A 14,820-nucleotide genomic window follows, 5' to 3' on the forward strand; every position below is an offset into this window, starting at 1 on the left:
TTAACGGATTTATTACAACACATAGCCAGGATGCAGCATTCTTTTGAAATCAAATAATCCAATGTTGTCTGTGTCACACAACAGAATGCCTTCACTGTGTAGAAGAAAAAACTCTGGATATCCTACCACATGAGATGGTATACCTATTCACAATGAAACCTATTATAATGTCAAAAGTCATAACAGGGTTGTTGCTCACTGATTGTTGACAATCTGCTGAAAATTAAGGATAGCTAACTCACGATATAACAGTATTCACATCAGTAGTGTAGTAGCCACCAGAAAGATCGCGGGAGGCGCACATTGGCACGGCGCGTCACGGACGGTAGTTGCCGCAAGTAGAGTCCCGTCCACCAGAGGGCACGCGAGAATTCGGACGCGACCTCTGCCGGCATGACAACAACAACAACAACAACAACAACAACTCCGGCAGCACAGGCCGTGCCCAGTTAGTTAACATCTGGCATGCCTAGGACACAGTCCCGGTCTACGCTAAGTGAAGTGCGACGTAAACGTGAACAGTGTTACTACACAATTGGCGACGAGTAGGGTCGTTCTTTCGCGTGTTGCGTCGTTGTTCCGGTTTTGCAGCTTCTCCACGGCATGGAGGATTTGGTGCGAGTTTTGGTTGCGCAGCAGACGGAACTCATGGCCACCATGAAACAAGTGCTTCCGGCGTTGCTCTCCACGCCGTCTGCTCCGGCGCCGTTCCCTCCTCCCTTTCCCCCGTATGACGAGACGGCGGAGGATTGGGACGCATATGAACATCGCCTTCGGCAGCATTTCCAAGCGTTTCATGTTGCCGATGCGGAGGTATGTCGTGCTCTCTTCTTGTATTGGATATCTCCCTCGCTGTATCAAGTTTTGCGGCAGCTAGCGCCGTTGCAGGAACCCTCGTCCTTGTCTTTTGACGCATTGTGTTCCTTGCTGTCTTCATATTATCGCCGCCGCACGCATGTTGTGGCGGCTAGGGTCGAGTTCTATCAATGCAAGAAACAACCCCATCAGTCTTACCGGGCGTGGGCCGCTACCCTGCACGGTCTTAGTCACAAGTGTCATTTTGTCACGGAGCAGTCGCGAGAGTCGTATGCCCACGTTATGGTACGTGACGTCATTGTTCGTTCGGCCCCTGATAGAGAGGTCCGGCAACGGGCCCTGCAGTTAGAAAACCCTTCCCTCGAGGAAGTCCTGTCCATTGCTCAATCGTATGAAGTCTCTCACGCAGCAGGTCAACAGCTGGAAGCGTGGTGCGACGTCGCGGAAGTTCAGGGCGGCGCGGCCGCGTCCACTGTGTCAGGGGTGGACGACGTGCGAGATGTACAATCCGGCCGTTACGGCCGCTCCCGCACGGCGCGTAAACAGAATTCCGGCTGCTCCCGTACGGCGCGTAAACAGAATTTCGGCCGCCGGCCCCTGTTGCCGTCCTGTGCGTCGTGCTGTATACATCATGATCGGTCGGAGTGCCCCCAGCGTTGGGCCGTTTGTCGCAAATGTAATAGAAAAGGTCACCTTGCCAAAGTTTGCCGCTCAGCCTCAAAAGAATCAAAGGAAGCAGGTACAGAGGACATGGACGTTGACATTCAGGAAGTTTCATCGGGCCAGGCTCCCGACGCATCGGCACGCAAACTCTTTATCGAGGTGTCGGTTCGGTCGCGCCGGTTACAACTGCAAGTCGATACGGGCGCGGCAGTTTCGTTGTTGAATGCACAAACTTATTCCGACCTTGGATCGTCCCCGTTGGCGCCAGTTTACCGGCGTCTACGCGGTTATGGTAAACAGTTCATTCCCCTACTGGGTCAATTCACTACCGACGTGACTTACAAATCAGTCACTCGGCCTATTACTTTTATTGTTGTCAGTGATGCGAGCTCAGCTAACCTTTTTGGCCTGGATGCCTTTCAAGCTTTCGGTTTTTCTATCGCTGACACCATACAGTTGGTCTCCGAAGACGTTCCCTATCAATCATTGGAATCTTTGATCTCCGACTTTCCAGATGCCCGCGTTTTCCCCGCGCGAGGCAGATCCCCTTGGCTCTCCGCCCTCAGGTAAAGGAAGAGCTAGACCGGCTGACAGCCCTAGGGGTCGTCCTTCCCATTTCTTCCAGCGAGTGGGCTTTGCCCCTCGTTATTACCAGGAAGCCCTCGGGAAAATTCCGTCTTTGTGGCGATTTCAAGGCCACCATTAATTCCCAATTGGTGGTGGACACCTATCCTTTGCCTCGTGCTGATTGAATTGTTCTCCTCCGTGGCGGGAGGCCAATATTTTTCGAAAATCGATCTGTCGGAGGCTTACCATCAGATACCACTTGATGAGAACTCCAAAGGGTTGGCGGTCGTCAACACCCCGTTTGGCCTTTACCAATACCAGCAGTTGGCCTTTGGAATATCCAGTGCCCCGGCGATATTCCAGCGTTATCTTGAACATGTCACGTCGACAATTCCTCATTGTATTAATTATCTGGATGACATAACTGTCACAGGCTGCAGCACGAAGGAACACTTGCACAACCTTCGCACCCTCTTTCTCAAATTCAGGTCTGTGGGCTTGCGTTGCAACCTGCATAAGTCAACCTTCTTTCAACCATCCATTGAGTATGTGGGCTACACCACCTCTCAGCACGGTATCCAGCCACTAGGAAGTTTGGTCCAAGGTATCGTCAACCTTCCTCGACCCGCTTCGCTGAAAGAGTTACAAGCTTTTTTATGCAAGATAGCCTATTACCACTGGTTCATTCCCAGGGCTTCCACTATAGCCCACCCTCTGTACTGCCTTCTGCACAAGGGTGTTCCTTTTGATTGATCGCCTGCATGCGAGCGGGCGTTCACCTCGTTGAAGGGCCTCACGTCAGCCCCTTGTTTGGCTACTTTTGATCCCCATAAGCCGTTGGTCCTGGCTACTGATGCTTCACAGTATGGGGTGGGGGCGGTCCTGGCCCATCGCAATGCAGATCGTTCCGAGCAACCACTGGCGTTTGCGTCTAAAACGCTTAGCCCTGCGCAGGCCCATTACTCCCAGGTGGAAAAAGAGGCTTTGGCCATTGTCTACGCTGTTACCAAGTTTCACACTTTCTTGTATGGCACGAAGTTTCAGTTAATCACTGACCATAAGCCGTTAATATCGTTATTTGGCCCCGCCTCTCAGATTCCGGATAGGGCGGTCCACAGACTACAGCGCTGGGCCTTGTTCCTCTCTAAGTACCATTATGACATTCATTTTCGCCTTACAGGACAGCATGCCAATGCCGACGCTCTTTCCTGTCTTCCGGTGGGCCCGGATCCTACATTCGATCGAGAGGAGATTATGTGTTTTCATTTGGATGTGGCATCCCGCCAAGCGGTTGATGGCTTCCCGATCACTAGTTCTCGAGTCGCCAGGGAAACGGCAGCTGACCCGGTTCTCCGCCAAGTAGTTCGCCTCATTCAGCAGGGGTGGTCATCCCGCCCTCCGGGCCGGGCCTCGGACCCTCTTCGTAATTATTTTCTTCTACGGGACCGCCTCTCGGTCTTTGACGGCGTTCTCCTTCTGGCTACCGATGATACAGCTCCTCACGTGGTTGTTCCTGCAAGTTTACGACGGGAGGTTCTCACGTTATTACATGCGGGGCACTGGGGTGTTTCCCGTACTATAACCTTGGCTCGCAGACATGTGTACTGGCCCGGTATTGACAGAGAAATTGAGCACTTGGTGGCCGCCTGTTCCCAGTGTGCGAGCCAACAAGCATCTCCCAGGGCAGCGTTCTCTTCATGGCCGCCGGCAACCCAAGCATGGGAACGTGTTCTTCTCAACGGTTTTTGGCTCATTGTCATTGATGCTTATTCCCGATTACCATATGTGGTTCGCTGCTCCTCAACCACTTCAGAAGTTGCAATCCAGGCACTAGCAAAAATCTTTTCTGTGGAAGGTCTGCCAATCACCCTGGTCTCTGACAATGGACCGCAGTTTATTTCGCAGACCTTCCAGGATTTTTGTAGGCGCTTCGGTATTCGGCACGTTTGCTCTACCCCCTTCCATCCACAATCGAATGGGGAAGCCGAGCGCATGGTGCGCACATTTAAGACTCACATGAAAAAATATGTGCACGAATTTCCTGCGGAGGAAGCAGTGACGTTTTTCTTGATGGCATACCGGACCACACCAATGGGAGAACGCAGCCCCGCAGAGCTCCTCCATGGGCGTCAACCTAGGACTCTGCTGCACCTCCTCCAGCCTGGTCCTCGCCAGTCTTCACAAAACGGAGTCCCTGGCTTTCCACTGGGTATGTCGGTCTGGGCCCGTGGGTTTGGTCGCAATCCACGTTGGATACCAGCGGTGGTCCTGCGCCGCAATGGCCGCCGGCTCTATACCTTGCAGGCGGGGGACCGGGTGGTACGTCGTCACCAAAATCAGCTACGTCCACGTTTGGGCACCCACCCTCCGCCCTCTCGGACACCGGCTTCCCCATTGCCGGCACCTGTGTTGGTTTCACAGGGGACATTGCCTCCTCTCCCCGCTGTGCCTCTGCCGCACTGTGATGGTTCTCAGCCTTGGCAGCCTCCAGTAGCTCCAGCACCGGCACCGCCATCGTTCGAGATGCCCCAGCGAGAGCCGGCCCCCCTAGCAAGCCCGGTTTCTCAGGAGGTTGGTTCACCTGTGGGCGTCCCTGCCCCTTCGTTCCCGCCACTGGGTCTTGCCCCTCCCGGGGTGGAACAGGATCGGGAGTTCGACAGCTTGTCGCCCGTTCTGTCCCGGGCTCCGGTTGTGGGACAACGGGGGCCTCTTCGTGTGGGTCACTTCCAGCCGTATTCGAAGGTGCCGGCTCGAGGGTTGGCAGATCCCCTCGACTCCGGCCATCCAATGGATGTGGAGGTCATCGCTCCTGCCCGACGCTCCACCTTCCGACGCAGTGGATCACAGGGGCTTCACCCCCCGAAGGAGGAGGAGTGTAGTAGCCACCAGAAAGATCGCGGGAGGCGCACATTGGCACGGCGCGTCACGGACGGTAGTTGCCGCAAGTAGAGTCCCGTCCACCAGAGGGCACGCGAGAATTCGGACGCGACCTCTGCCGGCATGACAACAACAACAACAACTCCGGCAGCACGGGCCGTGCCCAGTTAGTTAACATCGGGCATGCCTAGGACACAGTCCTGGTCTACGCTAAGTGAAGTGCGAAGTAAACGTGAACAGTGTTACTACAAATAGTTGTGCAATATGCTATCACACACACACACACACACACACACACACAGCAAACAAATTACACACAATCTAGGTTTTGCAGTTTCCCGTGCTACAGCAGAATTCAATAAAGTACAGTTTCAATTTTTCTCTTGTAAACATACAATTCTTCATGTACTTTCAGTATTAGCATTAATGGTATACTGACATGTGGAAGTAGAGGGATTGATGGTAATCACTTTTCATTCAAATTGAGGAGTTTGATTATAAGAAGTTGATCTGAAGTGAGTTTTTTAATAAGCAAATATATTAATATACATCAATATCTGTTCCAAACTGTCTTTTTCTCTGACACAGTGTGTCTTCTTTTTTTAAAAAAAAAAAAGAATAAAAAAGGAAATGTTTGGTACAGTCTCTATAAATTAGAACACCTTCAGTCAACATGACAACAAATGTATTAGAGATACATAAATTATTGAACGATGTTTCTTAAACTGGTAACAGAATTTACCGCTTTATAAAAAAAATACATGTTTAAAATAAATAAAATTAAGGAGCAGTTTTTGTGCTAATTCACAATTCGCTGTAGACGACAAAGTTCTTTTTTCTTTTTTTTTATTACAAAAGTAATATATAGAGCTTTGTACAAAAGAATGCACACTCCTTAAAGCTGTGCTGCTAGAAAGGATCAAAATATTTACAACATAATTCAGTAACTGCTTTCATGGCAACAAATACGTTTTTGCAGTAACTGATGTATCAGTAAAAATGAATATAAAAATTCGTACAGCAAATACAACTGCTTTAAAATAAAAAAGGAATTTTTTTAGACTTTTCCTTTCTCTTGCAAACAAGCTAGCTCTCTTTATGACCTGTATTTATATTTTAACAAAATTATTTCAAAAACTGTACACGTTATAGGAAACATTTTGATTAATAAAATAGTTTTCACAAACTCAGTCATCTTCGAAACATTTTCTTTGATTCTTCAGTACTTCCAGCCACCTCAAGAGAAATGAAGTTATTTCGTGACATACAAAACTGCACAGCTGCTAGTTAAGATGAACCGTGGAACTCTTCCCCCATTTCAATGCTTCAAAGACATCCATAGACAAAACCTTCGTTTCTAACAACTTGCCGTAAAACAGACAATCAAGGCAAGAGGGGGAGAACTGCCCTAAGATTTGCACAATCAAAACACTGTTTATCATTTTCAGTCAGTAAATTTGATTAGAATAGTTTAATTTGTTAAACATAATTAATGAAGGTAGAAATTTGTATTTTCTTTTACATGAGCTCCACCAGTGAGCAAATAAATCACAACAGTGTCAATTTGTTAATTGTACATAGATTGTGTAGTAGTGAGAAACACTATACACATGGACGTAAAAATGGCTTTCCTGGCAAGGAATATATGTTACCTAAAGCTATAATAATAATAATTACAAAACAAATTCATTGATGAGCATGTACAATGAACAAACTTCAGATAAATAACACATACGACACACACACACACAAATGAATAGGTTACAGTTTGTTACAATGAAAAATATGATTGAGTCTTTTTCACAAAAGAACATTATGGCTTGTGGTATGGTCCCTTATACAAAAAAAGGAAAGAAATCAGTGGAAAAACAATATGAAACATTAGAATATAGACAGCACAAAATATCATACACAGCAGTAAATTTGATTACAATTCACTGCCTGCAGTTCAAAGAATTCTTCAGGGCAACAGGAAACTCAATTCCCTATGCTCATTTCAGCATAGGAATATGCTTGTATTTCACATGAATTACCATATTCTATGGATTTGATTAGGTTAGAAATTGAAGACTATGGGGTACAATGGTTCGTTCACTCCTCTAGAGTCTGAAAGGAGCTCGCTTTTCCGTTGGTGTGCTAGCAGAGGAACCCTTTCGCGCTGCTGCTGTTCCTGTGTCTGATGCTCCTGATGACCTCCGTGTTATTTTGGTGCCACTGGAAGGAACACCTGGAACTGGAGTGCTTGAACCTGATGGAGTTCGTGCCCTGTGAAATTAAGTTGTTGCTATTAGTAACACAGTTAGGATTTGAAAAGAGTAATGGGCAATAGGTATGCAAAATCTTTAATGTTTTGTCATGAGACTTGGGGTAATCAATTTTAAGTGTTACAATTATAGTTTAATACTATTCATAACTGATGTTTAGGAACAAATTTTTTGTTTCCTCTTTTGCTGCAAAAAGTTTAGCTATCACAAATATGAAAAAGCACAGTACATTTCAACTAAATTACAACTAAAAGTAAACTGACGAGATGACCCAAAATTAATGCATTTTAAATAAAATGTTGTTCCATTTCCTTGTATTCAAAATTACACTCGTTGGTACATCCGTATCAAAGGCATTCTTCGACAAGAGGGAAAAGGACAGTGACAGCTACTGACAAATATAGTAACATAATTTGTATTACCTATAGAAGCCCTTTATTAAAACAGGGATGTTAGAAGACGTGGAGGATCCGCTGTATTGGAAGAAATTATTAAGCGTTAGTTAAGCAGTTCCAATGTAAGTGTTCATGAATTTTTAATTTCAAATTTTTATGCAAGTTTTTTTTAACAATTCCAAATAAATCGTTTTTTGAAATAAATTTCATGAAAAACTATTAGGACTAAATTTAAATATTTGTCATTACTACTTTACCACCAGAAAACACTAAGGACACAACATCCAAAAAGAAAGCACCTTTATACAAGAACAAAGCGAAACAATTAAAACACTCTATTCACAAATATTTGTTAAGGCTGCTTATAGTAAAAGAGAAAAGCGTTAAGTATTCAAATACAACAACATGCAGTAATAAACAATACAAAGCTATCATTGTCAGAGCTACAAGTAGACAGCCACAACTGATATGGAGCAAAACTACACTACTTGTTTCAACGATGACACCATTGTTCCCTGAGACTGTATGCTATATGTTAGCAATACTTTCCTTGATTTAAGCGCTCTTGAAAATTTTAACTTTACCTATTGCATATTTCATTTAAAACACACCAACAATGGATAGAAAACAGCAGCTTGTTAACACTTTGCCGTCCGGTGACACCACAGTGGTGTCGTGCGTGAAATAGCAATCAACGGCCAGTGACACCACAGTGGTGTCGTGTGCATAGCATCGCTCAGTGGCCAGTGACAGCACTTTAGTATCTTTTTCATTCTGTTGGTGTTTTGTTTAGGTAACAATAAGTTACACACGTCAACAAGTTTTTTTGTTTTTATAAGTACTTGCGCACTTTCATTATGGCAAACAAAAGAGACGATACGATTATTTACAATGAATGCGCGGATGCCTTGTCTGACATTCCGGACGACTTGGCCGATTGGGAAGATGACATTAGATATAAAAAAAAATGAAAGTGAAGCAGAATCGTCGGAAGAATTCGGCGAACGCTACAGTTGCCAACTGATTCAGATGAACTGGATGAAGAAGACAGACTATGATTTACAGAGGACCAATAATAAATTTGAAGGATCTCCAGGTCCACACATATTTCCCAAAGATACATAGAAGGTTGTGGATATCACAGAATTATATATTGGGAATGATGTATTTGAATATATTAGCAAACTGGATCTTAAAAAATGCCAAATTTGTCGACATTATGGGACCCGAACTTAGAAAATGGTTTGAGCTTGCTATCATTATGGGAATTGTAAAAAAAAAGCAAGGATCGATGATTAATGGTCAACGAATCTGTTGATAGAGACACTGATATTTCGCAAAACGATGTCCCGCAACCGATTCAGACAAATAATATCATTTTTACTTTTTTCCGACGACAACAATAAACTGAATAATGCCGACCAGCTTTTCAAAGTGCAATTCATAACTGATTGTTTTTGCAAAAAGTTTAAAGAAATGTTTAATCCAAGTCAAAACATCTCAACTGATGAAGGAATGATACCGTGGCATGGACAGTTAAATATTAAAGTTTACAGGCTGTCGAAAATTACGAAATACGACATACTCATATGGATGCAGGGTGATTCGAGTACGGGATACATTTTCCCATTAAAGATACATTCCAGTGCTGGACAACCTTTAGCAAAAACAGTGATGAAACTACTGACACCCTCTTATGGAAAGTGGCATCACCTCTACATGGATAATTATTATGCCAGTGTAGAACTTGCAGAGAAGTTACTTGAAAAGAAAATTTGAGTTTGTGGAACGATTCGGCAAAATAGAGGATTTCTGGAAAAATTAAATGCACAAAAGTCAATGTGTTTGAAGTTTGTCATCAATGAAAGGTGACAAGCGCCCGGCGACAAACCAAGTAATCTGAATTAGCGCTGCCAGTGTCAAGTGAATAAATTTATGCGAGACGTGTGGACAGCAAAGTGTTAATATAACAGCCTTGGCATGCAAATAGTTTATGCTTTTGGAACTTGGGTGGAAAACTAACTCAACTCCATTCTTAAGCACAGACAATGTCGGCACAGGAAAAAGCTAATTTTCTAACCTCAGCAAATTGCTAAACCTGTTGTTACTAGTAACCAACTGAGTCTAAACTTTTAATATCAGATACTCCATGACAAAGGTTGTGGAAAATGAAACAGAATGATGTAATATATACAACATAATTTAGGTAGCCAGCAAACACTTGGCCATCTGTTATTTCACACACAATTTTAAGCCTGACACCTCTCATCTCTCTTATTAATAAATCTAATATTAATCCAGTAGCTACAAGAGACTGTACTGACTCCCTTTTAATTTTTCCCCATGGAAAATGACAAAGATGTTTATCAATTCTACATATAGCTCTAGTCTGAACTCTGTTCCAAAACATGTACCAGAACGAATTGTGACACTACCTGTTTTCCCAATTAGTTGGGCTTTATATGCAAATTAGGATAGTGCACTACAGTTATCTATCAGATTTTTTTAAATTTGCCACTGAACCAGTTTACCACAGAACTCTAACATTGAAAGTACTAATAGTGGCAGCATGAATTTCTTAACTCTTTGGTAAGAAAATTATGGAACCTGTGCACATTAATAGCCACTTGAAAAACACAACTAATTCAGAGTTTTAAAGAAAATATAAAGAAGATTAAAAGCATGGGTTTCATGAGAGATGACAGTATGCTTTGGTCAAAAGTGCTACTTAATATTACAATATGCTGCTTTTGGTTAATAATAATCATAATAATAACAATACCGGCCAGTTTACTATTCTTTCTGGAGGCATGAAGGCAACATTAAAAACATTACCATCATTCCTAGCCCAAATTCACCATTCCTTTACTGCTCTTTGCCAGTTTGTTACGATTTATGGGAAGAAATGGTGACCCACAATTTGTAAATTGCAATATAATACACAAAATCACTATTTTCATGTTCATAGCACACAAGAACTATCCAAGAAATCTAATTGTACCCGAGATCATTTCTTGTTGGTTGATGAGTAGTGACCAATGACATCTGGTTTCAAACGCAGCTAAACATTGTGATACAAAGTTGTCACGTTTACACAGATTCAGCAGCGCAACATGGCCTATCCATAAGAAATGCAACCCGAAAGAATACATCAATTTCTTGAAGAAAGTGATTTGAGTGATACTGATGGTGAAATAGATTCCAAAAACAATAAAAGCACAGAATCTGATGCGTGTGAGGACAGTGATTGTGTCGACAAAAAAGATTTTTTCCTCAGCAATCGAGACACTGTAGCAGAGCCAGAAAAAGTATATCGATAATTACTGATGAGTGGAACTGTGATAATGTTTGTCATAACCCTTACATTACCAAGAGCAGCACTGATGGCGATATTGATGTTACTGTTCGCAGGTCCCTATACCAAAACCCATCAGAATTAAATGTAACTGATCAGTTTTTAACACCAAAGTTCTGGGAATCATTGGTCAAGGAAACAAATTTAATCTGCACATAAAACACATGCAAAACAACTGTAAATGTGGGACGAAGAACAATGGTTGGCAAAGCACACTGGTTTCCTGTGACAGTAGATGAGATGAAGGCCCACTTTGTGCTCTGCACACTTACGTCCCAAAACAAGAAACCTTCTGTACAAGATAATTGGTTGAAGAGAAAATGAAGATTCCTATTTTTGGTAAAACCATGCATTTTAGGAGATTTAAAGCCATCTCAAGGTATCTTCAGTTTGCTACTGACTTTGCAGATATAAAAGCATGACAAACTGAGGAAGGTCAGACCTATTAATCTTCTTCTTGACAGACTTCAGGTGGTGTAAAAGCCTGGAAAAAGATTTTTTTTATTGATGACAGCCTGATGAAGTTCATGGAAGATTGTCATATGTACAATACAACCCTCCTAAGAGGGGAAGATCTGGTTTAAAAGTACAGAAAGTATGCTCATCTGACAATAGATACTATTAAAATTTATACAGGTCTTGAGGCAAAAAAAGTATTCAGCACCACAATAAGAGAGAAAGTTGTTTTGGATTTGTGAGAAACTTTACTGGATGAAAGGAGAACTGGTATAGTTCTCCCACCTTGTTTCCAAGGCTATTGGAGAGGAAGACTTATGCAGCTGGAACTGAAACACCAAACAAGAATGCGCCAACACAGTTCCAGAACTCAGTGCTGAAAAAAAGCAAACTGACTTTTGCATCAGTGAGTAAATTTCTAGCTGTGAAATGGATTGACATACTGCCAATCATTCATGACTATGAAAGACAGCAAGAAGTGGGAAGACTAAGCTGAAACCTAATTGCATTAGTGATTACAACAAAGGATGGACAGAGTTGATGCACACAACCAATGCTTAGCAACTTAAGTCTTTCATGAGAAGATATGAGAAAAGATATAAGAAAAGTATATTTTTATATGTTAGGCAAGGCAATTCTCAATGCAAGTATAGTACACTATACGATGAACTCCAGTAAAAGAAGAACGAGGCTCACAGATTTTTGTGTCAACCTGGCAGAAAAAAATTCTGAAAAACATTAGATTTCCTGATTACAGGTTACAGATGCCCATGCCAAGGAACAAGTCCATTAAGACTACAGGAAAGGTACTGGGGACAATTTCCCACAAAAATAACCTCCGACTATAAAAAAAAGCAGCACTGTCTACAACATATAAGGTCTGTTACAACAGAGGACAGTGTGGGGAATCCTGCTTTGAGTGTGAAGAGTGCATGATTTGCCTACACCTGGATAAGTGTTTTATGCTTTATCATACTCGGACAAACTATGTATGATTATATTTCACAGCATAATAGAGAAATGCAATAAATAGACTGCTCTAATATAGCTTACAGTACATTGCTGTAAAAATTAGGAAAATTACTGAAAAATAAGTGTACCACTGTGTCACTATGTAAAAAAAAACTGTACACCCATGGGTTAAACACACACATTTGACACAAAAAGAAGTTTGTGAAGTACACATAACAGTCTAGTGTAAAGAAAACCATTGATCAATTTATGAATATTAAGAGTTAATAACAAAATAATAATTAAAAATGTGGTGACTTCAGATTATTAATAATGCTATTTGGAAAGTACATACAACATGTTAACAATACAGGATATTATATTGATCCTAATCAATAATTAAACCCACCTAAATTGAACTGAGTGAATACTTAATTCTCCAAAAATTTCATGAATTCAGCTCAACCCAATGCAGAAACAGACATCATTTAAACATGCAGTGTTCCAAGTAATGGCAACAGCAATATGTTCTTTCTTGCCCAAATGGCAATGGATAAACATTCATAATATTTTACATCAATGTATCTACATTAGCTTTATTTCTATATAATCACACAAATGTGTTTCTTTCCCTGTTTCATGCGCATTTTACAAGATGCAGACAATGCAGTACTGTCTTTACTGCTCTATTAGTACAATGGAAAAAGAAAAAAAAATACAATGTATTGCAAATGTAATATATAATTCCACCTCATGAAATGAGTTAGTTCTTTTATGAGAAGACAAAAATAAATAGCAGTACAGAGGAATTATTCCAAGAAAAAATATTTTGCAACTGGGTTTTTTTATTTATGAAGAGTCCCCCCACCCCAAACAGAATTGGAAAGTTATAGAGAAATGTACAAGAAAATTTCTTGCACTTAGGTGTGAAAACAGGTCAAATAAAAGGACTATATATTAAAATGAACGGTTTTATTTCTTCGCAATGAAAAGGAAATACTTCCCACTTAGTGAAAATTCCTCTGACTCCAATATTGTTAATGGTATAGTCATCAGATCAATAAGACTAATATTAAACACCAGTCCGACCATAAAATAATGAAAAGTAGAGGGAATGCCACTCATATCAACAGTGCTAGGTTAGCACATTAAGTTTTAAGTAACAGTAGGAACACACACAAATGCCTGCAAGCGTCAGGTCCCAATTTATTTATTACTAATGTGTGAAAACACACGCACCACATGCAAACCTATGTGCAATTAAACAGACATGAAACAAACTAATCATGCAGATCAGAATATAGGGTTGAATTTATGGAACATCAGCTTCTCAATTACTAATTAATATGTCATCATTTCAATTTATCTTTTTCATTTCCCGCAACTTGTTACAAGAGAATATCACAGTCAGGTAGTACCTTTATTGTAAATGAGCAATCTGAAGAACCCATAACACCTAAAACCAGCCATTATAATTGGTAAAATGAAAAAAATACTGGTGTGGAAGGGGGGAGGGGGGGGGGGGGGTGTTTGGTGGTCCGCCTCATATCCTGTAATAAAGTTCTGCACTGTTTGTCCCATATAGAACTTATTACAATTATCACAGCTATTTTTGTATTAGTCGGTTGTGCATATTATAGAGTCTTGTGAATACTGTGTTACAGGTTAATCTTGGGCATATCAGAAGTATAAAAGATAATCTCTTATTTTACAGAACACTTACCTGGTTTTTATCAAAATGCTCCCCAAATATGATAACATAATAAACTAACAATTCCTTAGTGTAGACTCTCTCTCTCTCTCTCTAATATAATTTCTTCATTAATATTGGCATTTTTAATGTTGTTGTGTATGTTTTATAAGGGTAACACCAGAATGAAGATCATTGTTGGAAGTTCTGTACTCGGGTATCCTATAAAATGTTAATCTTCTCTTGCACAGGGAAAATTTGCTAAAATGTTTTATCAGGGCCTGAAAGTAGGCCTTTTTGTCAACTAGGGGATGAAGTGAAGAGTTGGGTGTAAGACTATCTGCTTTTGTTGGCTTACGTCGTCGTCGTGGTCTTCAGTCCTGAGACTGGTTTGATGCAGCTCTCCATGCTACTCTATCCTGTGCAAGCTCCTTCATCTCCCAGTACCTACTGCAACCTACATCCTTCTGAATCTGCTTAGTGTATTGATCTCTTGGTCTCCCTCTACGATTTTTACCTGCTACGCTGCCCTCCAATGCTAAATTTGTGATCCCTTGATGCCTCAAAACATGTCCTACCAACCAATCCCTTGTTCTAGTCAAGTTGTGCCACAAACTTCTCTTCTCCCCAATCCTATTCAATACCTCCTCATTAGTTACGTGATCTACCCACCTTATCTTCAGCATTCTTCTGTAGCACCACATTTCGAAAGCTTGTATTCTCTTCTTGTCCAAACTGGTTATCGTCCATGTTTCACTTCCATACATCGCTACACTCCATACAAAT

The 14,820-nt window shown here is 41.8% G+C and overlaps 1 protein-coding gene across 1 annotated transcript in view; it reads right to left on the bottom strand.

The window, feature by feature from the left end:
* Positions 1 to 5,428: 5,428 nt before the first annotated feature.
* The window catches only part of LOC124803383, a 514,737-nt gene continuing 505,345 nt past the window's right edge, over positions 5,429 to 14,820 (bottom strand). Inside the window, 2 exon segments of the mRNA XM_047264568.1 lie at positions 5,429 to 7,188; positions 7,610 to 7,660. Of these exon segments, the coding sequence (XP_047120524.1) occupies positions 7,023 to 7,188; positions 7,610 to 7,660 (217 nt within the window). The 3' untranslated portion in view covers positions 5,429 to 7,022.

The sequence above is a fragment of the Schistocerca piceifrons genome, chromosome 6 (assembly GCF_021461385.2).
Source record: "Schistocerca piceifrons isolate TAMUIC-IGC-003096 chromosome 6, iqSchPice1.1, whole genome shotgun sequence".
Classification (NCBI taxonomy): Eukaryota; Metazoa; Arthropoda; class Insecta; order Orthoptera; family Acrididae; genus Schistocerca; species Schistocerca piceifrons.